Raw genomic sequence first — 25,148 nt, forward strand, 5'->3', positions numbered from 1 at the left:
AGGTCCTAAGCTTTTCAGGACTTGGGTTCTTTTTTTTTTCTTTTTTCCCTCCCCTATTAGAAGTTCTCACATGAGGCTTATGATAACACAGGTTTCTGATAATACACCTGTCACCCAATAGCAGAACGGGCTGTTCTTAAGAGAGAGGGTCTATTTGTTGTCCTGGTGCTTTATTCCTTCCTGATGGGATTACTGTGAAGATTCATTTAAGTGAAATAAAAATCTTATTTAAAAACCTTATGAAAACTAAAAACTACTTCAGACGCATGGATTGCCGTTATTATGTAAATATGCTCTCTTACAGGCTTTCCTGAGGCTCAAGCTTTAGGACTGGAGGTGTTCCACGCAGGCACCGCCCTGAAAGATGGCAAAGTGGTGACTAGTGGGGGTAGAGTCCTTTCGGTAACAGCCATCCAGGAAAATCTCATTTCAGCCCTTGAAGAAGCCAAGAAAGGACTAGCTGCTATAAAATTTGAGGGAGCCATTTACAGGAAGGACATTGGCTCTCGTGCCATAGCTTATCTCCAACAGCCCAGGTAAATTTCCTACCAAGGTGATAAAACAGCTTCAGAACTAGCACAACTTCAGAACTGGTGTAAATGGCTATGTACGAATTTCTATTAACCCTGTACTAAGTCATTCTATAATTTCTCTCTGTGGGACTGATCTGATTTTTATTTGCATTTAGTTGGAGTCAAAACTAGTTAAAACAATATTCAGATGAAATGGAAAAAGCTTCATAGTACCTTTTTGTGTTTGAAAAGTTTAAGGACTTTTTCACGTTGTATATTTTAAATATATATAATCATTTGTCAGGTACTCATAAATAAAAATGGGGATAAGAGGTTTTTATTCCTTGAGTTATCATATATTTAAACATTACTGTTGTATGTTTATCTTAGTTCCTGGTTTTGTCCAAGAATTCAAGATGAAAATATTGGCCATGTAATTTTGCAACTTAATTTGATTATACTTTAAATTTTGGCGGTCTCATTTTTTACTGTGTTTATACTTATTACTGAAATATGTTTTTGGACCCCTTATATGTTGGTACATACAGCTATTTTTTTTGTAAGATCAATAAACTATTAATTGCAAATGTGGGTGTTTCAATTTATTAAATATTGTAATTACAACTCATTGAGTTCATCTGTGAGAAATAAATAGGTTTTAGGACAAAATGAGAAATTTTTAGTAACTTAATTAAACTTAATACTATTAACTTCTCGACAAACGTTTAAAGTTTAAATACTGGAAGTTTTTTAGGATTAAGAACATTAAAATACCATGCTAAAAGTTTTATTTTTCATTTTAAAATAAATAGATTCTCCATTGAAATGACCTATTTCAAGGGACTGTGGTCTTAATACTAGAGTTTATTAAAGATGAAGAAAATGAGAGGACATAATGCCAGCTGCTACTTGAGAAAAGGTTTTTTTAAACCAGTAGAACTTGTTTTCCTATTTGAGCATGACTCTGGACTGCTAATTTCATTGGAGTTAATGGCCAAAGCCATCAACTCTGTTTGTACCCTGACACCGTGTTTCTAACAAAATTTCACATACTTATTCATGTATCACTACATTCTGGTAGATCAAAGTACTCATTTTTGTAAGGCAAGGCTACTGAATTCCCAGTGCTGTTCATGAACTTCATCTCTAGATGCACTGGTTCAATGTGTTGGCCTTATTTAGAAGGGAATGGTGCACTGAGTATCATTATCTGGTTTTGCTTTCCTCTTGTGTGTTTCTATCTGGTTTCTTACTGTCTTCGGCTGTAAGGAAACTTACACAATTCTCTATTGCAGTAAGAGTCCAGTTTCATTATTCAGGGATTTCTTTGTAGAGTGCATATAATCCTCATCTTCACTTTCTTTACTCCATTTTAGAATTCCTTTCCTTCCCATACCAAAATTGAACAGAGATGTTGTGGCAAAATATTAGTATATGTAGCTGCCTGTGAGGAATACTTGTAGAAGAAATAAGAGAAGTAGTTCTCAATAGTGATGATACAACTGAATCAACTGAGGAAGTTATTTAAACACATTTCGATTTCCAGGGCCTGCCCTAGACACGTTAAAATCTGCGGATGGGGCCTACCGTGTTCGGAGAGCTAAAAACCACTAGGGATATCTTCTGTTTTAAATAATACTTTAAAATTAAAATAACTTTCCCTGGCATTTAGGTGAAGTGCTTTGTTTTGTTTAATTCTTTAGGGGCCTGACTTACAAGAAATCTGGGGTAGACATTGCAGCTGGAAATATGCTGGTCAAGAAAATTAAACCTTTAGCAAAAGCTACCTCCAGACCAGGTAAGTCAGAGCCTATACTTTGCTAGTTCATTCATTAACTTTGAGAGACATTGAGAATTGATCTGTAATTTACTGAGGAAAATGTTCCAAATTAATGCCAGGTTCCTGTAAGTCTTGTCCTATGTAAGCCATACCCAGTTTTCTGCTTTCCTGTCTATAATACTAAGAAAAGCATTTCTTGAGGCGCTTGGGTGTCTCAGTTAGTTAAGCATCCAACTCTTGGTTTTGGCTCAGGTCATGATCTCACTGTTCCTGAGATTGACCCCTGAGTTGGGCTCTGTGCTGACAGCCCCTCCCCCACTTGTACTCTCTCTCAAATATTTTATTTATTTATTTTTATTATTATGTTTTTTAAGAGTGCACAAGCAGGGGAGGGGCAGAGAGAGGGGGACAGAGGATCCATTGCGGGTTCCGCACCAATAGAGAACCTGATGCAGGACTCGAACTCATGATCTGTGAGACCATGACCTGAGCCGAAGTCTGACACTTAACCAACTGAGCCACCCAGGTGCCCCAAAATAAATAAATAAACATTTAAAAGAAAGAAAAGCATTTCTTATCCGTGATGTTAAACTTAGATATGTCTGCTCCTTTAATATTTAATTACTTTCTTGATCAATTCTTTGAGCATGTGGTGTTCTCCCCCGTTCTCAGGAAAAGCAGCTCTTGTTTTAGCCATGCTTATGAAGAAGTTGTTTGTACATCCATGTTTAATCTGTTGAAATGCAGCAAGTATTTAATTTTTTTCCCCATTAGGCTGTGATGTTGATCTTGGAGGTTTTGCTGGTCTTTTTGATTTGAAAGCAGCTGGTTTCAAAGATCCTCTTCTGGCCTGTGGAACAGATGGTGTGGGGACTAAACTGAAGGTAATCAGACACCTGTGTGGTTAAAGGCCTTTTGGGAAAGTTAAGAGAGAATTTACTATAAATCAAATACATATTTTTCCTCTCTTGATATGCACTAGAGAGAACTATACCAAATAACCATAAAATGTGGCTAAAATATCTGTATATTTCTGAGAACACAATGTTGTTGAGGCTCTATCTGGATGGAAAGCTTATTTGAAGGGATTAAATGGGATACTTTTGGATCAAGTAGCTCATCAGAATTTAGTATTTTGTCTTTGGGTGCTCGGAGCAGCAATATTTATTAGCCTCCACTGATAAACTGACAAGATATTATTTGGAGCTTATTCACTTATGTGGACATTTCTATTGTGCTTCTTTAGATTGCCCAGCAGTGTAATAGACATGATACCATTGGCCAAGATTTGGTTGCAATGTGTGTAAATGACATTCTGGCCCAAGGGGCAGAGCCCCTCTTCTTCCTTGATTACTTTTCCTGTGGAAAACTTGACCTCGATACAACTGAAGCTGTTGTTGCTGGAATTGCCAGAGCCTGTGGGAAAGCTGGATGTGCTCTCCTTGGTATGACCGACCATCCATTAATCTCCTATCCTTTTTCTTACTGTATTTTACCCCGTATATAAACGCGATTGGTACCAATATAGATAAGAAGAAAAACTGTAGATTACAAAATGAAGCAAACAAAATATATATAACATTACCAGAAGAAAACTTAGATCCTGGTGCCCTCAAGCTTCTCCTCAAAGGTTTGTCCCCCAGACTCCTACTCCTAGACTGTGAGCCAGGCCTTGCCTTTCTCCCTGATCTTTAGCATCTCCACCCCCATCTTTCTCAATGGCCTCATGGACAGAGTTAGCAGTTTCCTGCTTACTGGCCTGCAGCAGAAGGAGATGATTCCTGGCATTCTAAATCTTAATGTTTCCTGACTGAAGTGATACTAAGAATAAAATGTACCTAACACAGGAATACTACTTAAATATATATGAGAATTTGAAGCAAAATGAACGTGTAGTCCGAGTGGTGAAACTACCTTCTTTATATTACCATTTCTGTGGAAAATATGTCCCAACAGCCAAAATTGCCTTTTCAACCGTCTTTTAGTGTTGTTTTTGTTTTTTTTTTAATTTTATATTTGAGAGAGGGAGCAGGGGAGGAACAGAGAGAGAGGGAGACAGAGAATCTGCAGCAGGCTCCAGGATCTGAGCTGTCAGCACAGAGCTGGACGCAGGGCTCGAACTCACAAGCAGTGAGATCGTGACCTGAGCCGAAGTCGGATGCTTAACCAACTGAGCCACCCAGGCACCCCTTCAACGATTGCTTAGAACAGTTTAGGGGCACCTGGTGGCTCAGTAGGTTAAGCATCTGTTGATTTCGGCCCAGGTCATTATCTCACGGTTCATGGGATGGAGCCCTGCATTGAGCTCTGTGGTAACAGCATGGAGTCTGCTTGGGATTCATTCATTCTCTCTCTCTCTCTCTCTCTCTCTTTCTCTCTCCACCCCCTTCTCCTTCTCCCTCTCCCTCTCCTTCCCTCCTTCCCCCACTCTTGCTCAAGTACGCACTCTCCAAGTAAATAAATAAACATTAAAAAAAATGCATAGAAAAGAAAAAAAAAAAGAACGTTTATAACTTGGAGTCTGCCTGCCTAGACCCTGTCTTTACGTATGATCACAAAAGTGAACTGTACTTTCTAGGCCAGGGCATTTGGATTTAGGCCTGAGTACGTCACTTCTCTAAGCTTATACTATCATCTGGAATGTAGAGTGATTATAAAGATCGAATACAGGTGAAAGCATTTCTAAACTTGCCATAGGAATGACATCATGTTCAACCAAGCATTCATCCTTTGAATGTCATGCTGTTGGGAAGCTACACTTCTCCCTCATGGGAATTTAGCGGTTTGCCTTAAAATTGTACTTGGTTGAAAATTGTTAGGCAGCTAATAGAATACATACTTTTTTTTGAACATTTGTGAAATATAGCCACATGTTTAATTGTTCATATTAAGAGCAGGGGGCACCTGGCTGGCTCACTTGTAAAAGCACATGATTCTTGATTTCGGGTCATGAGTTCAGGCCCCATGTTGGGCGTAGAGATTACTTAAATAAACTTAAAAGAGGGGCACCTGGGTGGCTCAGTCGTTTGAGTCCAGCTCTTGATTTCGACTCAGGTCATGATCCTAGGGTCGTAAGATCGAGCCCTGCATCAGGCTATATGCTGAGTGCTGAGCCTGGAGCCTGCTTGGGATACTCTCCCTCCCTCTCTCTCCCCCTCCCCTCCTCCCTCTCTCTGTCTCTCTCTGCCCCTCTCCCTGGCTCTCATGTTTGTGCACACTCTCGCTCTCTCAAGTAAAAAAAAAAAAAAAAAAAAAAGCTGGTGTCACTACTTCCTAGACAGGTTTATAAATACGATGTGATTTCTTTGTTCTTGGTGTATCTTCCTCCAGGAGGTGAAACTGCAGAAATGCCTGACATGTATCCTCCTGGAGAGTATGACCTGGCCGGTTTTGCCGTCGGTGCCATGGAGCGGGATCAGAAACTCCCTCACCTGGAAAGAATCACCGAAGGGGATGTTGTTATTGGAATAGCTTCATCTGGTCTTCACAGCAATGGATTTAGCCTTGTGAGGAAAATTGTAGCAAAATCTTCCCTCCAGTACTCCTCTCCAGCACCTGATGGCTGTGGTGACCAGACCTTAGGTAAAAGCACTCAGGTTTCAACTCTCCTGTTTGGAAATGTCTGAGCAACCACTTAATGGGTTAGTCTTTCCTTAGTAAATTAGAATGGAATAAATTACCTTGTCCTGTGAGTTTACTGTTGGGACCTTATTGTAAAACCTGGTGTGTCTGTGCAGGGTCAAATCATTCTGTATTTCAGAATTGTTTTTTATATATGATTTGGTTTTACATTCATAGGCTAAGTTTTTGTCTTCTCTCTCTAATACACAGGGGACTTACTTCTGACTCCAACGAGAATCTACAGCCATTCGCTATTACCTGTCCTACGTTCAGGACATGTCAAGGTCTTTGCCCATATTACTGGTGGAGGATTGCTAGAAAACATCCCCAGAGTCCTTCCTGAGAAATTTGGAGTGGATTTAGGTAAGATTGGTACAAGGAACTTTTTGTTCAGAAAACCATTTGGAGGAAAACTCCATTATGCAAGAAAATTAAATTCTTAACTGTTAGGGTTTCTCAGAAAAAATAGGGCTGACCTTTCTACTTCTGTTTGCTTTATTAACCATGTTTATAAGGCATAAAATCCTTGCATGTAATTGACATATAGATGAAATGCTACCGGGGGGGGGGGGGGGGGGGGGTGGATCGAGCCCTACATTAGGCTCTGAGCTGATAGTGTGGAGCCTGCTTGGGATTCTGTCTCTCCGTGCCTCACCTGCTCATGGACAAACGTGTGCTGTCTCCCTCTCTCTATATATATATATCCCTCTCTCCCTCTCTCAAATAAAAAAAAAGAATAAAAATAAACTTTTATTAGAGATTTTTCTTGTATTATAGCAGACCTAAGTCTAAATTTTAAAGTAAATATGCAGGACAAGGTTTTGATTTTAACTTTTTATATAGCATAACTTCTTTTAAATAGTGTACACATTCCTCTAAATCTGTAACATAAGCCGCCTAGTTTTGCATCATACTTAGGGTGCATTTTGGTCATTGCTAAGACCCAACTAAACGTTCACAAACCTTTACTGGGATTTACTGTATTTACTGGAATACAATTAATCCATTAGGGGATTCCTAAAAACATAGTTAATGCAGCACAAAACCAATATTCACTTAATTGTGAATATTGGCCAAGTGTGTCAGCAAAAATGCTGTGGATATCTGAGGTACAGATGGATCCCCCCAAAAATTCACAGCTTTGTATATATGCATACGTTATACGTTGTGTGAGATAATAGGTTCATGAAACATATCTTGCCTGTTTTCAGATGCCCAGACCTGGAGGATCCCCAGGATCTTCTCGTGGTTACAGCAAGAAGGACACCTCTCTGAGGAAGAGATGGCCAGAACATTTAACTGTGGGGTTGGGGCCGTCCTCGTGGTGTCAAAGGATAGGACAGAGCAGATTCTGAGGGATATCAAGCAGCACAGCGAAGAAGCCTGGGTGATTGGCAAGGTGGTTGCGTGTCCTGAAGGTAAATCGCTCCTTCTTTAGTTGCTCTTAGGTATGTAACCTGAAATGCCACTCCCCTGCCTCGAGCTCCTGCCCACGTTTTATTACAGCCATTGTACGGCACCCGTGTTCACACAGCTGCGACAGGACAGAAGCTAGTAACACCACACACCTCTTCCCTCCTGCCCTAGGGTGCCGACACCTTGTGTGGTGGTCACATATGCACAACTATAGCCCAGAAGACAACCCTTAACCAGTGGAGTGAAGAAATCCCCACTTTAGGGACAGAAGAAGGGAGCAGTTCTGAGGCAGAGTCTTCACGGTGCCTTTGAGGTCCCAGGGGAAGTCAAGCCCCAGTTGCCCCCAGTGGCGACCAGTTTAGTAACACACTCTTACGCTGGCTTTCCAGATCATTCTTCCCAGATCTTCACTCTGGTTTCCTGAGGTCATCTTCTAAGTCCTATGCCCACATGCGAGACCTTGTCTCAGGCTGTGCTTTGTGACTCGGCTCAGCTCGCCGGTGAAGCGGGCGCCCTGACAAGTGCCGTGTATACACAGGACTCTGTCAGACGTACTAGAAATTGACAGAGTGGCAGAAAAGCCACTCAGATGAGCTGACAGAGACGCCAGTACTTGCTGGCGATGTCGTATCTGCCTTTCATCCCTTTATTGTGTAGGTTCCTTTTCAGGCCAGTTCTCCAAATGCCGGAAAGATCTCTTGAGCCCACATCCTTGAGCTCACGTTGCATTAGGAAAGAGGCCCTCTCTTCCTCAACATCCTGTATCAAATCTTTGAATGGCCTTGCTTGGGTTACATGCCTACCCTGAGGTCAGGAGGCAGTGACACGCCATAGCTTTTAGTTGGAAGTAGGTAATTAATACATGTTCTCTTTCAGGAAGTTTTTGTGAGTGAGTAACTTTAAGTAATACAAGCCTATTCTTCATTTTAGTCCATGCATATCTTATTTGCAGAATAAAGCATTTTCAGTTTTCATAAAATACTTTTCTTTCCATTACTGTTAATTCACTGTTGTTCTATTCTTATTTACTGGGTGTGTTTGAAATGAAGGTTCTCCTCGTGTGAAAGTCAAGCATCTGATTGAAACCATGCAAGCAAATGGATCAGTATTGGAGAATGGCACTCTGAAAAATCATTTCTCTGTCCAACCAAAAAAGGCAAGAGTGGCTGTCTTAATATCTGGAACAGGTGAGATGTGCCCTCCTTCCTTCCTCCTGCCCGCGCCCCCCCCCCTCAAAAAAAAAACCTCCTTCAGATCGTGAGGACATTCTCAGTAGAATGGGGCAGGGAGTCATTAAGGGCTATTATTTTTCTGTATCCTCAGTCTTTACACTTTTCTCAGGCATTTGAGACGCCTAAAGGAAGAGTAGAGGGTATCACGAAGATGATTGAAGAAAAAGGAACTGGAAAAGATAGAAAATCCAACTTCTTTTGTACTGTAGCTCTGTAGTTGAAAAGTTACAACAGCTGAGATTTGTTTGTTTGCTTGTTTTTTATGATTTTTATTATTTATTTTCTAATTTACATCCAAGTTAGCACATAGTACAGTAATGATTTCAGGAGTAGATTCCAGTGACCTGTCTCATGTGTATAATGCCCAGTGCTCACCCCAGCAAGTGTCTTCCTTAATGCCCCTTGCTCATTTAGCCCATCTCCCCACCCACAACCCCTCCAGCAAACTTCTGAGGGTTTTTTTTTTTTAATTTTTTTAATTTAATAGTAATAAGGTGAAATTTATGTTTGACTGTTGTAGACAGAGGGGTGAAGTAATAAGAGCACTGTATTCTCTCAGATGGATATATAGCATGTTTATTTTTCCCACTTTAATAAGCAGCATTGCTATGAACATTTTTATAAATATGCATTTTTAAGTGCATATCTGATTATTTCTTTAGGATACGTTCCCGGAAATGTAATTGCTTTCCAAGTCCAGTTTAAGGTTTCAGTATACTTTAGGCCCAAGTTGATGGTAACGCAAAGAAACTGTTGTAAAGGCCATAGTGGTTTCTTCTTAAGAGGCTTGATTTTTCTGGGTGCCTGGCTGGCTCCATCGGTAGAGCATGCAGCTCTTGATCTCTGGGTTATAAATTCAAGCCCCACACTGGATCTAGAGATTACTTAAAAAAGTAAAATCTTTGGGGCGCCTAAGTGGCTCAGTTGGTTAACCATCCAGCTTTGGCTCAGGTCATGATCTCACAGTTCCTGAGTTCGAGCCCTGTGTTAGGCTCTCCACTGGCAGCGCCGAACCTGCTCCGGATTCTTTGTCTCCTCTCTTTGCCCCTCGCTCACTCGTGCATTCTCCCTCTCAAAAATAAACTTTTTATTTTTTTTTATTTTTTAATGTTTGTTTTATTTTTCACAGAGAGAGAGATACAGAGCCTGAGCAGGGGAGGGGCAGAGAGGGAGGGAGACACAGACTCCGAAGCAGGCTCCAGGCTCCGAGCTCTTAGCACGGAGCCCGACGTGGGGCTCGAACTCACAGACTGCGAGATCATGACCTGAGCCGAAGTTGGACGCTCAACCCACTGAGCCACACAGGCACCCCAAAAATAAACATTTAAAAAAAATAAAATCTTTAAAAAAAGAGGATTTTTTTCTTGCTTAATTAAGCAGCTTATTCCTCATCAGTTTTTATTTATTTTATTTTATTTATTATTTTTTTTTAACATTTATTTATTTTTGAGACAGAGAGAGAGCATGAACGGGGGAGGGTCAGAGAAAGGGAGACACAGAATCCGAAACAGGCTCCAGGCTCCGAGCTGTCAGCACAGAGCCCGATGCGGGGCTCGAACTCACGGACCACAAGATCATGACCTGAGCCGAAGTTGGCCGCTTAACCGACTGAGCCACCCAGGCGCCCCAACCTCATCAGTTTTTAAAATGTTATACTATTTTTATTACTCTGCTAGATCATAAGGTGTTATTTTGCAGGAGCAATTACATATCCTAAAACCAAGAGTGCCTGTGCTTCCATAAGCTATTATTGATCCATTATCCCAAAAGAAAGGGAATTTTAAAACCTCATGTATTTTGCCAGTCTTTTCTGAGACATTTATTTGGAAATCTTGACCATTGCATTATTCAGAACGGTGCATAACCTCTTTTAAGAAATGTCAGCTTACTTGTGTTTTTCTTTTTCAGGATCAAACCTCCAAGCCCTCATAGACAATACTAGGGAGCCAAGTAGCTGTGCACACATTGTTGTTGTTATCTCCAACAAAGCTGCAGTGGCTGGCTTAGATAAAGCAGAAAGAGCCGGAATTCCCACCAGAGTGAGTTACTTTGAAAAGTATCTTTCCTGTAGACTGTATTTCAACTCCTAACCCGCCCCCACAGGACTTCGTCTGTAGGACAGCTTGTTCTTTGGCTTTCTGGATCACGGTGTGTGCCTTTCAACACCGTCCTCCCCATTCCTTAATTCTTTCCATCAGGCACGTCTTCATCAGAAAGAAGTGAAGTATGGTCCACGTAAAGGTTGAGTTTTAAATTATTTTTGGTAATTCATTTAAAAAGATTTTGCTTATCTTCTTCTATTACAGGTAATCAATCATAAATTATATAAAAGTCGTGTAGAATTTGACACTGCAATTGACCAAGTCCTTGAAGAGTTCTCCACAGACATAGTCTGTCTTGCAGGATTCATGAGAATTTTATCTGGCCCCTTTGTCAGAAAATGGAATGGTAAGCAAAAATTATTTGACACCACATTGAGAAATCAAATGAAAACAAACTACAGGGTGGCTAGCTTCCCAAACAATCCCAATTGTGAAATATTTACTGGGCCGTTTTAACACAGGTCATAATTTAATTTCCTTTGCCTCTGCTCAAAGAATGAATGACCCAATGACTTTTTATTTTCCTGCTCTTTTTATCAGTTTTCTTTGGCCTGCTGTAACTATCACTTTTTCTAATACAGCTTAGGTTACTCACATTACTAATATTTCATCTTCTAGATAAATACTCAGAAGAGACATTTTTACTTGCTGAGAAGCAAAGGAAAGCGATTCCCTATATCCCAAAATGAAGAGTCCATTCTTAGGGAGTGTAGACCACTGCCAGACATGGCAGGGAAGGCGTTGTTTCTGGAAAACACACTTTATGTCATTGCCTTTTCCACTAACATTTTGACTACGTCCAAGTGTCCTTTTTTGTGCCTACATTTGGGCAATAAATGTATTCTCTCTCCAAAGAGTTTTTCTTAAGTGAATGTGGTTAGACAGAATACAAAATTGGCAGTGCCTCTGGTGACATAATGCTCACAGAACTAACCTAGCATCTGGCTGGCGGACGTGCCACTTCATGGTTAGAAGTTAAGCACGCAGATGCTGTGCAGGAATCTCCTGTGTGTCAGCGACAAGCCGAATCTTCCTCGAGCTCTACGATCCGGAGTTGACCCATCCCATCCGACTTTCAGTCACTGCAGGCACCTATTCAGAGTCCCTGGGTGGATCTTCAGTTGTGCAAGAGGCAAGAACTTGCTGCCCCCGGGACCTCTTGGATGAGAAGCTAGATTTCCCTTTCCTTCATTTCTGTCTTTCGCAAAGAAACACCCATCCCAGAGAAATCCTGTTCCTACTGACCCCTCATTCTAGACAGGAAAACATGTATTCCTTTGGTAACATACATAGGATCTTTAAGTTCTGACCACTGTGGTTTCATTAATTTCCAGGGAAAATGCTCAACATCCATCCATCCTTGCTGCCGTCTTTTAAGGGTTCAAATGCACATGAGCAAGTCCTAGAAGCCGGGGTCACAGTCACTGGGTGTACTGTGCACTTTGTAGCTGTGAGTATGTCTCCTACCAAAACATCATTACTGTCTGTATGTAAACTGTACCGGCTAGAAAGTAATGTTCAAAACTTTTGCTTCCCTTCCCCAGGAAGATGTAGATGCTGGACAGATTATCTTACAAGAAGCTGTTCCAGTGAAGAGGGGCGACACCATTACAACTCTGTCTGAAAGAGTGAAATTAGCAGAGCACAAACTATTTCCCGCAGCCCTCCAGCTGGTAGCCAGTGGAACTGTACAGCTTGGAGAAAATGGCAAGATTCGTTGGGTCACAGAGTAGTGAAGTCTCCCCCGTTCGGGGCTAGAGCCAGTTCTGAAAGAAGTCTGGCTATCTGCATTATCATGGACTCAGCCCAGAAGAACAACTGCTAAAAAAGAATTCCTCACCCGCGCCTCTGGCCTTTTTTTTTTTTTTTAATGAACAGAGATTCGTTGAAAACAAGCCTGGTGCAGCATGTCTGGGGCATACGTGTGTCACCTCCAGCGGTCTTTTAGGGTTTACCTGTTCCGGACCTTCTTGATCATAATTAAGCTGGTCGTTCAGAATCCCTTTTACTTTCAGCCAAACAAGATACCAAAACTTTTAGTCTCTCTTCTTTTTCTGACAAATACCACCTCCATTTTTTGTAGTTATATGTTCTCTAGTTTTTGAAGAGTTAACCAACAAGGCTATTAAGTTAATATCTCTTCCCCATATTGTATATCTGTACTGGTTTGAATTGAGACTGATCTACTCTAATTACGCTGATCATAATGTAGTGTCATAAAATGTGTGTGTAACTCCCACTTCTGAGGGATGGTGTACTTTGTGCTTTGAAATATCATTAAACATCCTAGTTATTGACAGTTTCTGTAATACCCAGATTTTAGCTTCACAATTATGGGTTACAAACATCCATACTTCTGTAAATACTAGAAGGTTAGAGTTTTGTTGGCGTCTTGATTCAAAACATAGGACTTAGACATGTTACTCTCTGTTTCCCCATCTACTGAAGTAGGCACATGCCTGTCCTATGGTTTTGATAATTAATACGTGTGCAATGCCGAAAACACTTGGCCCAGAGTAGGCACTCCATGGTCAGCATTCATTTTATACTTCTCCCAGTTATAGAAGCTGTCGTAAGTTACTGTTCTTTCAGCAAATACATCTCGAGCACAAATTGAGAATGGGGACGTAGAATTTTGGAACTGTAGGTACTGTTTGGGAGCAGTGAGGGCAGATGGAAGGCACTCCACCCGGACTAGTAAAGAGTATAAAGGCACTGCATGTGTTCCCACTCCGGCCATTCATTTTCCATCTGGCTATGCAGTTCTAGAGCTGGGAAATCTGAGCTGACCTAATAGGCACATGTACATGACACCAAGCTTGGGACCACATTTCTCCCGTAGCAGAATGAATAAGGACTGGCCACCCAGCCCAGAGGTAGCCAGCCATCCTTGGACTACTGAGCAGCTTTCAAGGTGATGTGGCCTAAGCTCTGCCTGCCCAGAGTGCACCTTACAGGAAGGATACCTGGAGGCCGTGTTCAAATCTTCCCTCGGAGTTTAAACTCAACTTCTAATGGCTAAAGAGTCCTTTTATACAGATGTAAATCCTAGCCTTACGAAAAGAAAAAGAAAGAGTAGGGGGTTAAGAGGAGTGGCACCTTCACCAACAGATGCTAATCACTGCCTCTGGTACAAGTAGGTTTCCCCAGGCCCAGGCAGCCAGCCAATGATGTCACCCTTACTGACTGCAGTCAGCAACGGCCATCAAACTGGAGGTTCAGCCTCCTCACTTCACACAGGTCCCTTTGCTGTAAAAACGATGCATTTATTTTGGAGAGGTCACTCAACATTATTAAGTACCTAAGACATATATGCCCAACATTGTCCTGTGGAGTTTAGAGAAAGTTGAAAGATATAGAAGAAAATGTTATTGGTGGATAAAATCACAAACAGTAATGAAAGTAGTACCATGCTGATAGCACCAGCATGTAATCTAGAAAAACCAACGTAGGGGCGCCTGGGTGGCTCAGTCCATTGAGCAGCTGACGCTTGGTTTCGTCTCAGGTCACGATCTCACAGTTCATGGGATCGAGCCCCACATTGGGTTCTGCACTGACAGCAAGGAGCCTGCTTCAGATCCTCAGTCTCCCTCTCTCTCTGCCCCTTCCCAGCTTGTGCTTGCTCACTCTCAAAAATAAATAAATGCTAAAAAAAAAAAAAAATTTTTTTAAGGAAAAATCAATGTAAGCTTATGACTTTAGAAATAAAATTTTTTAGCCCTTACTCTGATACTAATTTCAACTGAAAGGAACGTGAATTCCATGTAAGGTTATTGATTTCCTATTTTGGCAGAAGAAGAATCAAATTGTGTCTGGTTGCCAGAAAACAGAAAGTATTTGAAAATGAGGATTCTGAAAGAACAAGGGAGCCCGCTTAAAGGGTGTCCTATGGTCTTATTTGGGATAAGCTGAATATTATTTGGACATGATGAGTACATAAGTAGCCATTAGTTTATAATGGTAGAGAAAAGGTCATTTAAGTTATGAAAAGTTCAGTGCAAAAGTGAAAACAGGTCAATATTTTATTGTAATAAATATGGACATTTGTATTATGGATGTCTCTTTCTTTTTTTTTTTTTTTTTTTTTTTTATTTATTTTTGGGACAGAGAGAGACAGAGCATGAACGGGGGAGGGGCAGAGAGAGAGGGAGACACAGAATCGGAAACAGGCTCCAGGCTCTGAGCCGTCAGCCCAGAGCCTGACGCGGGGCTCGAACTCACGGACCGCGAGATCGTGACCTGGCTGAAGTCGGACGCTTAACCAACTGCGCCACCCAGGCGCCCCTGGATGTCTCTTTCTATTTGTATACAGAGGAATAAAACATCAGCCCTCGGTCACACCTTGTGTTCAGGTAGCAAGATTAGGGGGATGGGCGGTGCCCAACTGTGAATCCATAATAGTCAAAGGATTTAAGTGTGCACTCCAAAACGAGTGAGCCAAAGGGTGTTACAATTTCTGAGAGAAATTTCATGGTCTCTTCTCTAATTTTTTACTTTTTAACTACTATACAAACTTCTTAAGTAACTCAAGTACAACAGTATTTAATCACAACAAAGTTTAGTAACTGGTACAGCTGGTAGTTCTTTTCTTTTTTTTTTTTTTTTTTTTATCACAGTTCCCTTGCCTATTCTCGCTCCTGCTGAGGGGATAGAACCACAGCCAAAATCTTGCCCCATGCCCCAGGAGGATTTTTGTCAAGGACACTGCTGCCATGGTCCCACCAGGTTCCCCGGGGCCCCACTTCCGGTGGGCACTCCCACCTGCTGTGCCCCCTACAACCAAAATGCACTCTGCCTGCCTGTGCCTCGGGGTCACTCATCCAGGCTTAAAGTCCCAGGCAGGATCATCCAACTGGCCACAGTTAGGTGGCCCACCCTGCTCTCACAGCCAGGGGCCACGGAGAACTGGAATATGGCCTTGGGCTGTCAGAAAGTGTGAAACTGCCTCCCTCTCCCACAGTGGAGGTCGCCCTGCACAGGGCAAAGGGATTCCCAAGCACAGCAGCCCCCACGGGACAAGCGTCCAGCTCCTCAGTTCACGTGACAGGTGTGGCTGCAGGTATTTCAGGAAGATGAATAAAATCCCAGTTATTTTTAAGTTCATGTTACTGTTAACGCCAACGGTTCCCCTTGGCTTGTCTCCCTGAGCTGCTTTTTACCAATGATCTCTGTAATACATAAATTTTGCCTCCTCCACTACGGTTTAAGAGATAGTCTCTGATAGCCATTCTTTCACAAGCCACGTCAGCCTTTTATTTACAACACAAGGCCATTTTCCTTTATCCGGAACCAACTGTTAATATTTTTAAATTCATAAGTAGGAACAATTAGAATGTCCATCAGCTAGTGAGTCAATAAAGAAAATGTGGTCTACCCATACAATGGGGTATTACCGTCATTAAAGGAAACAAGATACATACTACAACATGGATGAACCTTGAAATATGCTAAGTGAGGGCATCTGGGTGGCTGAGTCAGTTAAGCATCTGACCAGCTCAGGTCATGATCTCACGCTTCGTGGGTTGGAGCCCCGCGTCGGGCTCTGGGCTGACAGCTCAGAGCCTGGAGCCTGCTTTGGATTCTGTGTCTCCCTCTCTCTCTGCTCCTTCCCCGCTTGCACTCTGTCTCTCTCTCTCAAAAATAAATAAACATTAACAAATTTTTTTAAAGCATGCTAAATGAAAGGATCCAGTCACATAAGACTACATTTATAATTCTATTGACATAGAATGTCCAGAACAGGCAAATCCATACAGACACAGAATAGATTAGTAGCTGCCCATGGCTGTGGGGATAGATGTATTTTAAGGGTGATGTCTAAAGGGTGCAAGGTTTCTGTTAGGTAATGAGAATGTTCTAGAATTGATTGTGGAGATGGTTGCATGACCCCATGGGCATATTTTAAGCCACTGAAATGTACAGTTTAAATGGGTGAATTGTGTGGCATATGAATTATATCCCCATAAAACAGTTTCTCAAAACAAAGATACAACTTATTAATTCAGTTTTGGAAATACATCAAGATTACATTTAATCTGATGTTATACAATGCATCACACATTTAAAATACTTCCCATTCAAAATATGAAGTCACTTCAATGAAATCAGATAAGACATCCATGCTTTGTGACAGATATCGTATTAAAGACTGTCTATCTGAACCACAATCCTAATCCTCAATCCCCCATCTGTTAACCTGATAATTCTTGGGAGTATACTTACTACAAATGCTAACTCCTGAGCCCCACCTGTATTCTGAGCATTGCAATAAAGGCATGAAGATTTCAATATTCCCAATCGATTTCATTTTTTTAAAAAGGTTCAGGAACTGGGCACCTGGGTGGCTCCATCAGTTAAGCGTCCAACTTCGGCTCAGGTCATGATCTCCTGGTTTGTGAGCTGAAGCCCCGCGTCGGGCTGTCTGCTCTCAGCAAAGAGCTCCACTTTGGATCGTCTGTCTCCCTGTCTCTCTGCTCCTTCCCCCACCTCTCTCTGTCTCTCTCAAAACTAAACATTTAAAAAAATAAATTAAAAAAAAAGTTTCATGAATTGAAGTATTTGTGGACACTCAGAGTCTAACTGTATTTTATTTTCTTCAAGTTTATTTATTTTGAGAGAGAGCGAGTGAGCGCACATGCGCGATAGCAAGGGAGGGGCAGAGAGAGAGGGAGGGAGAGAATCCCAAGCGGGCTCCGTGCTGTCAGCCCAGAGCTGACTCAGGGTTTGATCCCACTAACTGTGAGATCATGACCTTAGCCAAAATCAGAGTCAGACGCTTAACCGACTAAGCCACCCAGGCACCCCCAGACTGCATTTAAAATTGTTCTGTACTACTAAACTCCAAACATTTACAGGAAAAATTAGTTTTGTTATAGCAATATCACTCAATCCCTTGACTGCTTCGGTTAGATGCAAAAACAAAACAAGATCACTAAAATCATTTTACTTTTTAATTTTTTTACTGTTTACTTTTTTTTGAAGGAGAGAGAGAGAGAGAGACAGCGCAAGTCGGGGAGGGGCAGAGAGAGAGACACAGAATCTGAAGCAAGCTTCGGGCTCCAGGCCCTGAGCTGTCAGCACAGAGCCTGACGCAGGGCTCTAACTCACGAACCGTGAGATTGTGACCTGAGCCAAAGTCATTTAATCCACTGAGCCACCCTGGCGCCCCTCCAAAAATTATTTCAAATTAAATATTCAGGTGACAAAGCTATTAAGTCCTCCTTCACTTTTGTTGAAAGCCAAGTATTGAAAACCTCCCAGTTTTATAAAGGATTTATTTTGCTTTCTTAACATCCACAGCAAATCAGCCTTTTCTTCATTTTTTTTTTTAATGTTTATTTTTGAGAGAGAGAGACAGAGACAGAGCATGAGTGGGGGAGAGGCAGAGAAAGAGAGAGGGAGACACAGAATTCAGAGCAGGATCCAGGTTCCAATCTGACAGCACAGAGCCCGATGGGGGGCTTGAACCCACAAAGCCATGAGATCGTGACCTGAGCGGAAGTCGGATGCTTAACCAACTGAGCCACCCAGGCACCCCGGCCTTTTCCTTTTTTTCCCTCAAATCAGCCTTTTCAAGTGTGCCTTTGGTGCCCTGAGGGTGTTTACAGCACCCTAGTAAGATTCAGGACACCGGCAAGGTGTGCCTTTCTTTTACAAAATGAGGGACTATCCTTCAGAGGCCGGTGGGACTTCACACCTTAGTCATCAGCTTAGAGACCAAGCTCAGGCCTGCAACTGAGTGTGTAGACAATTTAGGGAATCAAAACACAGAACTCACAGAGCTCCGCAGCCCTAACACCCTTAGCAATCAAGCGAGAGGTCCGCAAAGGAGCCTGAAAATGAACAAACAGTGCAGTTGGGGGCCCAGGAGAGAGGGGCACCTCCAGCCTAGGAGAAGGGTGTCTCCAGGAGCAGGGATCGAGCTTCTGGCTCTTTTCTCTTCGAGGCCAAGTAGAGAGAAATAGCTACCACCACCCCATCACGCACCTTTCGGCAAGCCAGAGAGCCCAGCACCTTAAATCTGTTCCCTGGCACAGGAGGCTCTGGGGGCCCAAGTGTGCCCCGCCAAAATGCCAACATCCAAGGTGGGATGACAGCCCCGGGTGGAGGAGGTAAGGAAGAGGTCGCAGCGGCCCAAAGCTCAACCTGCAGGACACGGGCATCCAGCAACAGGGAACTGAGGGCACTTAAGCCTCTACTTGCTTTTAGAGTTTTCCATCTGGGAGGAAACAGTTTGGAGAACACAAATTCCTGGAGTCCACTGAGCCAACGTATGAGGCCCGTATGTTAGTCAGCTTAGGCTGCTGTAACAAAATGCCACAGACTGGGGCTTTACTCTCTTGAGGTTCTGGAGGCTGGAAGTTCAAGATCAGGGTTTCTGAGGCCGCCTTCTCACTGTGTCCTCACATAGTCTTTCCTTTGCACACATGCATTCCCGGTGTCCCTCTGCGTATCCAGATTTCCTCCTCTTACAAGGACAACAATCAGATTGCATTAGAGGGCACCCCCCAATGGCCCTATTTTAACTTAAAATCTAATAATGACTTAACAGAGTTCTGGCGCTACTAACTACAATTTGAAACAAATTCCTCCTGAAACTAAGATTGTTATCTTATTTTATTTTTTTACTTTATTTATTTTGAGAGACACAGAGACAGCATGAGCAGGGGAGGGGCAGAGAGAGAGAGGGAAAGAGAGAAAATCCCCAGCAGGCTCCCTGCTGCCAGCAGAGTCCATACTCGGGGCTCAAACCCACGAAACCGCGAGATCATGACCTAAGCCGAAACCGAGAGTTGGACACTTAACTGACTGAGCCACCCAGGTGCCCCTGAGATTGTTATTTTAGAAAGCTATACGCCAAGCCAACATGCAAATACTCTAGCACTTTCTTTCCCTTTTGTAGCACGTAATCATGTTTGCCCTCTGGATAGGGAGGGCTACAGAAAAAGTTCTGCATTAACTGTGCAGATTGAATCTGCAGATTTAGACCATCTGCAGATTTAGACTGGCAGAAAAATCTGCCACAAACCATGTGGCCTTGGGCATGTCACCGTTTTCTCTTTCAGAAGGCTAAGATTAGATTTCCATGGTCTCTTTTATTCCAACATCCTGCTCTTCCTTGTCTGAACCGTAATAGATCTAGGGAGAAATACGTGGAAAGGAGAAAGGAGAGAAAGAATAGTCCACAGCAGGGCCCCTGAAATAGCACTAGTGACATTCTGGGCCAGAGAATTCTTTGCCAGATAATCCTTGTCTTGTGAAATGTTGAGTAGCATCCGCGGCCTCCAACCACTAGGTGCCAGGAACAATTCCCAGTTGCGACAATCAAAAATGCCTCCACCTTTTTATATTTTCACTAGGGTTTCTGTTTCTCCACATCTTCACCATCACTTGTTATTTTCTGTTTTGTTTTGTCTGATAGCAGCCACCCTCGTGGATGTGTTATGCTGTCTCACTGTGGTTTTGATTTGCATTTCCCTAACGATCAGTGGTGTTGAGCTTCCCTGCATACAAGTGACCTGTTGGCCACTTGTACACCTTCTTTGGAGAAATGTCTATTCAAGTCATTTGCCTGTTTTTTTTAATCCGCTGATCTCTTAAAACTATTTCTATAGGTTTATATAGTTGGAATCATAGAATATGTAACCTTTTCAGATTGGCTTTTGTCACTTAACAATGTGCATTTCAGGTTCTTCCACGTCTTTCCACGACCTGATTGCTCACTTACTTTTTTTTTTTTTTAATTTATTTGAGAGAGACCAAAAGCATGTGCGCATGCGCACAAATGAGGGGCAGAGGGAGAGGGGGAGAATTCCAAGCAGGCTCCCCACCGTCAGCACAGACCCCACGGCAGGGTTCAATCCCACGGCCATGAGATCATGACCTGAGCCGAGATCAAGAGTCAGACACTCAACCGACTGAGCCACCCAGGCACCCCACAAATACATTCTTTTTAAAGAATTAAAAATGACTAACACTTATAGAACAGTTGCAAAAATACAAAAACCCTCCAAATAAACCTTACCCATTTTCTCCAACGAACATTTCAGTCCATGTGGCTTATTGTTTGCTCTCTTTCTCCCTTGCTCTGTACATGTGTTTATTTCTAAATCATTGGAGAGTAATTTGCAGACATCATATCCCTTTATCCATAAATATTTCAACATGTATTTCCTAAGAAGAAGGACAGAACCACTCACTCACTGTGGATATCCCCCACAACCTCGCTGTCAAGTAAGGAACAGAAATTATATGATTCTTCAATTTCATTTAATACAAGAAATGTTATTTATTTAATCAAGAAAGGCATCTTCAAAAAGGAGTTTGGGTAACAAACTGGATTTACATGCTCATTTCTGAGAACAGCACGGACCAAATGAGCCAGCATCACCTCGCCAGAGCCTGAGATGTCTCTGGACAAGCCCTAAGATGAAAAGGTCACTCAGGGACATCCCAGAGAGTGAGCTTTTTGAATGGAAGCAGCCTTACATCCCATGACAAAGCTGTTTAGGAATCAGATTTGCTTTAAAACCTATTCTTTCTATAAAGCATCTTGAATGATTCTCTAGCAAATAGTGTTGTGTGACAGTTTTAATGTGTTTATTAGAGTCTTGTTGCTCAAATCTTTGACAACTGGTAAGCAGTGAAAGGAGGCAAACCCTCCACGTACTGGTCTTTTTAACTTATCGAAACACCTAGACTGACTGTAGTGAACAATTCTGTATTGCATACCTGAAATTTGCTAGGGGAGTAGATCTCAAGTGTTTTCATCAAAAAAAAAAAGAAGGTAACTATGTGAGGTGATGGATATGTTAATTAACTTGATTAATTAGCTTGAGGGTGGTGATTATGTCACCATATATACCTATATCAGAGTATCAAATTGTACACCTTAAAAATATACAATTTTTCTTTGTCAATTCTACCTCAATGAAGCTGGAAACAAATTCCGAGGGGCAAGAAAAGCACATGGTACATCTGCTGTAAAGCAGGGATTTCACTAAACACACTGAGTAAATGCAAGACGGGTTAGAACCAATTCAAACGCTGGTTCCCAGACGGCAGGTGCGCATCTGTTTTCCCCACTCCTGGCCTGTGGTTAGCGGCAGGTATGCGCAATATTCAGAATTCCAAGGAACAGAGAGTGCTGTAGATCCGCACTGAACGCAGATGATTCAGGCTCAAGTAACAAGAAATCATCACATGAATTCCACACCAAAAATGAAAATCAGACATCCGGGGTGGTGGAGGGCAGTTTACCATGAGCAAAGTGCCACAGCCCCCGCATGTAGCCCACACAGGAGACCCTGACAAGTGGTTTTCCTAGCTGGGAAGAGGAAAAAGGAGGAAATACCCAAAAGAATGCGAATCTTCTCTTTTCCACAGTACCTTTCCCTCACTGCATCCCCCTCCCAGACTGTAGAGTGTTGTCACATTACATAAGTTACCCCACTGCCTTCTTTCTTTAAAAGCTGACACTCTAGGGGCGCCCGGTGGCTCAGTCGATTAAGCATCTGACTCTTGATTTCAGCTCAGGTCATGATCTCATGGTTTGTGGGTTCGAGCCCCACATTAGGCTCTGTGCTGACAATGCAGAGCCTGCTTGGGATTCTCTCTCTCTCTCTCTCTCTCCCTCTTTCTCTGGCCTTCCCCCACAAGCGCACGCACACAGCCATGCTTACCTTCTCTCTAAATAAATAAATAAACTCAAAAAAAAAAAAAAAAAAGCCGGCACTCTACATCAAACAAATGATGGCACCTGGAGAGGAAGGCATCTTCATGGTGGTTCTAGGAACTGTAGCTCCAGACGTTACCATCCGCAAACATCATTGGACCTGAGGTTTTAGGATGCAGACTGAACCATAAATCAATCTTGAGGGAAGTGTGATTTTTGGTTACTATGGCAACTTGCTGGCAAGACATCGACCTCTTTGCAGTTCTCATGGAACCAGCAAACAAAAGAGAAGGAAAAAAAAAACCCATCTGAGAGAACAGAGAGAAGAGGCCTCTGTTGTAGCGCCCCGCCTCCCACAGGAGCTCAGTGAATATTTAATATAACTATAATGTAAGGAAATTCAGTTTTTAACAACTTTGAAAAATATCACTCTATTTTCTACCCACTTGGCAGTACAATTAATGATTAGGTTTTGGTGTGCCAACTAAATTCTTGCTGTCTGCTCTCCTCTGTATATGTAATTAATTTTTTTTTTAACATTTATTTATTTTTGAGAGACAGAGAAAACGGAGCGTGAGTGGGGGAGGGGCAGAGAGAGAGGGAGACACAGAATCGGAAGCAGGCTCCAGGCTCTGAGCTGTCAGCACAGAGCCCAACGTGGGGCTCAAATCCACGAACCGGGAGATCATGACCTGAGCCAAAGTCGGACGCTTCACCGACTGAGGCATCCAGGTGCCCTGGGACATTTGTTTTTAAAATGCTCAACTATATTGTGAAAGAATAGAATCATGAAAAAAGATGTTCTAAACGAGGAAATGCACGGACATCGAATCCAACATACATTCATTTAAAACCAGTCCTTTGGGCGCCAGGGTGGCTCAGTCGGTTGAGCATCTGACTTCGGCTCAGGTCATGATCTCACAATTCATGGGTTCAAGCCCCACATCGGGCTTTGCCAGCAGCACAGAACCTGCTTCAGATTCTCTGACTCCCTCTCTCTCTCCCACTCCCCCACTCTCACGCGTTCTCTCTTAAAAGTAATCATTAAAAAAGATAATAATTACATAAATGAATAAATAAAACCGGTCTTTATGTAAGATTATACTACATCCTAGCTGACAAACATGAGATAATAATTGTATTTTGTGGAAAATGATAGAGGTTCAAGCATGTTGATTTTAATCATGATATAACCTTAAAATGGTTAACAACGTTATATGTGTTTTTAACAATGAACGTGTTTTTAAAAGTCTATACTTCAGGGGAGCCTGCATGGCTCAGTCAGTTGAACATCCGACTTCAGCTCAGGTCATGACACATGACCTCATGGTTCGTGGGTTCGAGCCGTGCACTTGGGGGGCTGTCAATGCAGAGCCTGCTTCAGATTCCCTGTCCCCCCTCTCTGCCCCTCCTTTGCACGTTCTCTTGCTCTCTCTGTCAAAAATAAACATTAAAAAATTATAAATAAATAAGTCTATAGTTTAATTAAGCAAGGTAACAGGATCATCACATTAAAAATGCCAGTCAAGGGTGCCTGGGTGGCTCAGTCAGTTAAGCATCTGACTCTTGATTTTGGCTCAGGTCATGATCTCACAGTTCATGGGATCGAGCCCTAAGTCAGGGTCCATCTGCTGATGGCATGGAGCCTGCTTGGGATTCTCTCTATCCCCCTCTCTCCGCACCGCCCGCCCCCCCCACTCATGCTGCTCTCTCTCTCAAATAAACTTTAAAAAAAATGCCAGTCAAGGGAGCCTTTCAGAAGAGCATGTGACTCTTGATCTCAGGGTTGTGAGTTCAAGCCCCACATTGGGTATAGAGAATATTTTTAAAAAATTAAATCTTTAAACAGCACCTAGCTGGTTCAGTCAGTAGAGCATGCAACTTTTGATCTCAGAAGTCATGAGTTTGAGCCCCATATTGGGGGTGGAGCCCACTAAAAAAAATAATAAGTAAAATAAAATAAAATCTTAAAAAAAAAAAGCTAGTCAATTTGTGTGTTTGGATCAGATTCTGATCTTTTTTTTTTAATTTTTTTTTTTAACGTTTATTTATTTTTGAGACAGAGAGAGACAGAGCATGAACAGGGGAGGGGCAGAGAGAGAGGGAGACACAGAATCTGAAATAGGCTCCAGGCTCTGAGCGGTCAGCACGGAGCCCGACGCGGGGCTCGAACTCACGGACCGTGAGATCATGACCTGAGCCGAAGTCGGATGCTTAACCTTAAGACCAAGCCACCCAGGCGCCCCCTGAATTTGATCTTTTGACCACACCTTATAATCGCTAGGAATGCTGACTGCAGAGTAGGGAGCCATCTTTTTAACAGGAAAAGAACCATATTTTCAAATGGTTGACTCTTTCTGCCCATACCTAAACTGAACAAGAAAGCTCTGGTTTATTACTCATTTGACCTGCTGACTTCAAAGTGTATGTGTTGCTCTGAGGGACATCATGAGGGCAATTGCTGAAAGTGGAATAGTAACTACATTAAATATCATATCTATATTAAATCTGCCAAATTGATAACAGTGCTATGGTAATGTAAGGAAATGCTGTTTTGAGGAAATGAATGCTCAATACTCGGTAAAGTATTGAATTATATAATTTTCAAATGCTTTCAAATGATTTAGGAAAAAAAGTATATATTTGGAGAAAGAGAGAGAATGGTAAAGCAAATGTGGCAACTCTTTGTAGATGAACCAATACCAGAAAACTGCCTACCTCCACATTTCTTACACATGAGAAAAATAATTCCCCAGGTCAGTTAGCTAGTTTGCATTTTGCAGCTGCAAAGTGTTCCTAATGGATAACTCA

The 25,148-nt window shown here is 42.2% G+C and overlaps 1 protein-coding gene across 2 annotated transcripts in view; it reads left to right on the top strand.

The window, feature by feature from the left end:
- The window catches only part of GART (phosphoribosylglycinamide formyltransferase, phosphoribosylglycinamide synthetase, phosphoribosylaminoimidazole synthetase), a 31,415-nt gene extending 18,453 nt beyond the window's left edge, over window positions 1-12,962 (top strand). For both annotated transcript variants that reach the window (XM_049629275.1, XM_049629273.1), the window contains exons 11-22: window positions 305-536; window positions 2,216-2,310; window positions 3,067-3,176; window positions 3,539-3,737; window positions 5,623-5,874; window positions 6,124-6,276; window positions 7,125-7,331; window positions 8,379-8,516; window positions 10,470-10,600; window positions 10,868-11,009; window positions 11,998-12,113; window positions 12,208-12,962. In XM_049629275.1, the coding sequence (XP_049485232.1) occupies window positions 305-536; window positions 2,216-2,310; window positions 3,067-3,176; window positions 3,539-3,737; window positions 5,623-5,874; window positions 6,124-6,276; window positions 7,125-7,331; window positions 8,379-8,516; window positions 10,470-10,600; window positions 10,868-11,009; window positions 11,998-12,113; window positions 12,208-12,396 (1,964 nt within the window). In that variant the 3' untranslated portion in view covers window positions 12,397-12,962. The remainder of the gene's footprint in view (window positions 1-304; window positions 537-2,215; window positions 2,311-3,066; window positions 3,177-3,538; window positions 3,738-5,622; window positions 5,875-6,123; window positions 6,277-7,124; window positions 7,332-8,378; window positions 8,517-10,469; window positions 10,601-10,867; window positions 11,010-11,997; window positions 12,114-12,207) is intronic.
- The last annotated feature ends 12,186 nt before the right edge of the window (window positions 12,963-25,148 follow it).

The sequence above is a fragment of the Panthera uncia genome, chromosome C2 (genome assembly GCF_023721935.1).
Source record: "Panthera uncia isolate 11264 chromosome C2, Puncia_PCG_1.0, whole genome shotgun sequence".
NCBI classification, from domain to species: Eukaryota; Metazoa; Chordata; class Mammalia; order Carnivora; family Felidae; genus Panthera; species Panthera uncia.